We start from the raw sequence: 1,917 nt of genomic DNA on the forward strand, positions 1-1,917 counted from the left end.
CACACTCCACACAGACACACACTCACATGCACACATTAAATCAGTCGTGTGCACACACTCCACACAGACACACACTCACATGCACACATTAAAATAAGTCCTTTAGAAAAGGACCCACTGCTTCTTTCTCTCCCATCCATTTCCTCACCCCTTCTCCGAAATAATCACTGTTAACCGTGCGCTCACTTTAGAATGTTTTTGGTACCTTTACAGATATGTGTATACACACACATAGAAAACACATTTTGTTGAAGAATTTAATTCTGTGTAATAGATTGCAGGTTCCTTTTCCCCACCAGCTCTGTCTTAGCATTCCATGATAACATATGCAGCTCTACCTTGTTATTTAACTTTGGCATGTGTGCTGAACTAAGGATGTATTTTATTTAACTACTCCTGATTATATATCTAGGCTATGGATTTTTCATAGAATTTTCCATAATTCTACAATGACTATATATGTATGTGTGTGTATATATATGTGTGTATATATATTATGGAATTATATATTATGATGTATAGCTTATATTTATGAAGCATATAGCTTTNCTTTTTAATTTGTGATAATCCTCATTCCAAAATGTTTAGTAATTTCATATTGTATGCTTAGCGAGTGAGGAAATCTGGGTAATGTGGAGCGATCCTGATATTCTTGTAACAATCTTATCGTTTTAGATAAAATTTGATGCCGGGACTCTTCTTCTTAGTACACACCGGCTGATTTGGAGAGACCAGAAGAATAATGTAAGAGACACGTTCAGCATCTGCTCTGGGCTTTGTCTAGTTATCTGTGTATTGGGAGTAAGAGCGAATCGGCACCGAGCGCCTTGACCCAGCCTAGTGCTTGCTTCACCAAATAACAACCTAAGCTACCCCCAGTCAAGATTTTCCATTTGTTTTCTCTCGTTTATCTTCGTTTTGTTTTGAGACACGGTCTTACTCTCTAGCCTAGTCTGACCTTGAACTTGCTATATACATAGACCAATTGAACCTCAAAAGAGATCTGTCTGCCTCTGCCTCCTGGGGACAGTGATGCTGAATTCTTCTGCTTTCAAACACCAGTGAGTCGCTCTTACNGCATGGTTCAGTGTAGAGGAGAGAGAGCGTCTCATTAGCTGTGAGGATCCTTTAGAAGATAGTATGTCTCCTGAACAACCCGTTGTACCAGGTTACCGGGAAGCAGGAGCATTCTGCTGCAGGGATTCGGCTGACTGCTGAGAAGGCCTCCCCTATATCACTCAGGCAGAGGCTCCTCACCCTGATCTAGAGCTTTTAGAGAGAATGGGTTGTATGTGTACTGACGTCTTCATTCCAAAAGTTCCAGCTGTCAGCAGGGTAAGATGTCTAGTCTAGAATCTAAAATAATCTATTATTTTCCTAATCATTCCCCAGCTCCAGCTGTGTTAAGGGTTTTGAGTGCGTAAGTCTTTGCACCATGTGTGTACAGTACCCACAGAGGACACAAGAGGTCTCCCAGCTCTTGGAACTGAGTTACAGGTGGTTGTGAGCCACCATGTGAGTGCTGGGAATTGAACCCGGGTCTCCTGGAAGAGACCCAGTGAGTGATCTTACCCACTGAGCCATCTCTCCAGCTCTTCTCCATGAATGCCTAGTACAAAGATGAACTGTAAGCTGTAGCGTATTCGTTGGGAGAGTGTTGCAGTAGTACTTTAGTCTGCTCTAAACTCCCCTGAGGGTGCGCACAAGCTTCTTCTCACTACTGCCCAATGTTGTGGATTCTCAAATAAAANACACACACACCCTAACCTTATTTTTAATATGCCCTAAGCAGCTTAATGTGTGGGCCACTCCCAGACTTGCACGTTGCTAACGCCTCCCCTCCAATACTCCTGAATTATTACTTACTAAAATCTCTACTCCATCTTTGCTATCTCAGACCCAAGCAGGAGGCCCCCT

General features: G+C 42.4%; 1 protein-coding gene across 1 annotated transcript in view; it reads left to right on the forward strand.

Annotated features, from left to right (window-relative positions):
- Vps36 (vacuolar protein sorting 36 homolog) overlaps positions 1-1,917 on the forward strand; it is a 26,173-nt gene that overhangs the window by 5,719 nt on the left and 18,537 nt on the right. The window contains exon 2 of the mRNA XM_029480682.1: positions 676-744. Within this exon, the coding sequence (XP_029336542.1) occupies positions 676-744 (69 nt within the window). The remainder of the gene's footprint in view (positions 1-675; positions 745-1,917) is intronic.

Source organism: Mus caroli, chromosome 8 (assembly GCF_900094665.2).
Source record: "Mus caroli chromosome 8, CAROLI_EIJ_v1.1, whole genome shotgun sequence".
NCBI lineage: Eukaryota > Metazoa > Chordata > Mammalia > Rodentia > Muridae > Mus > Mus caroli.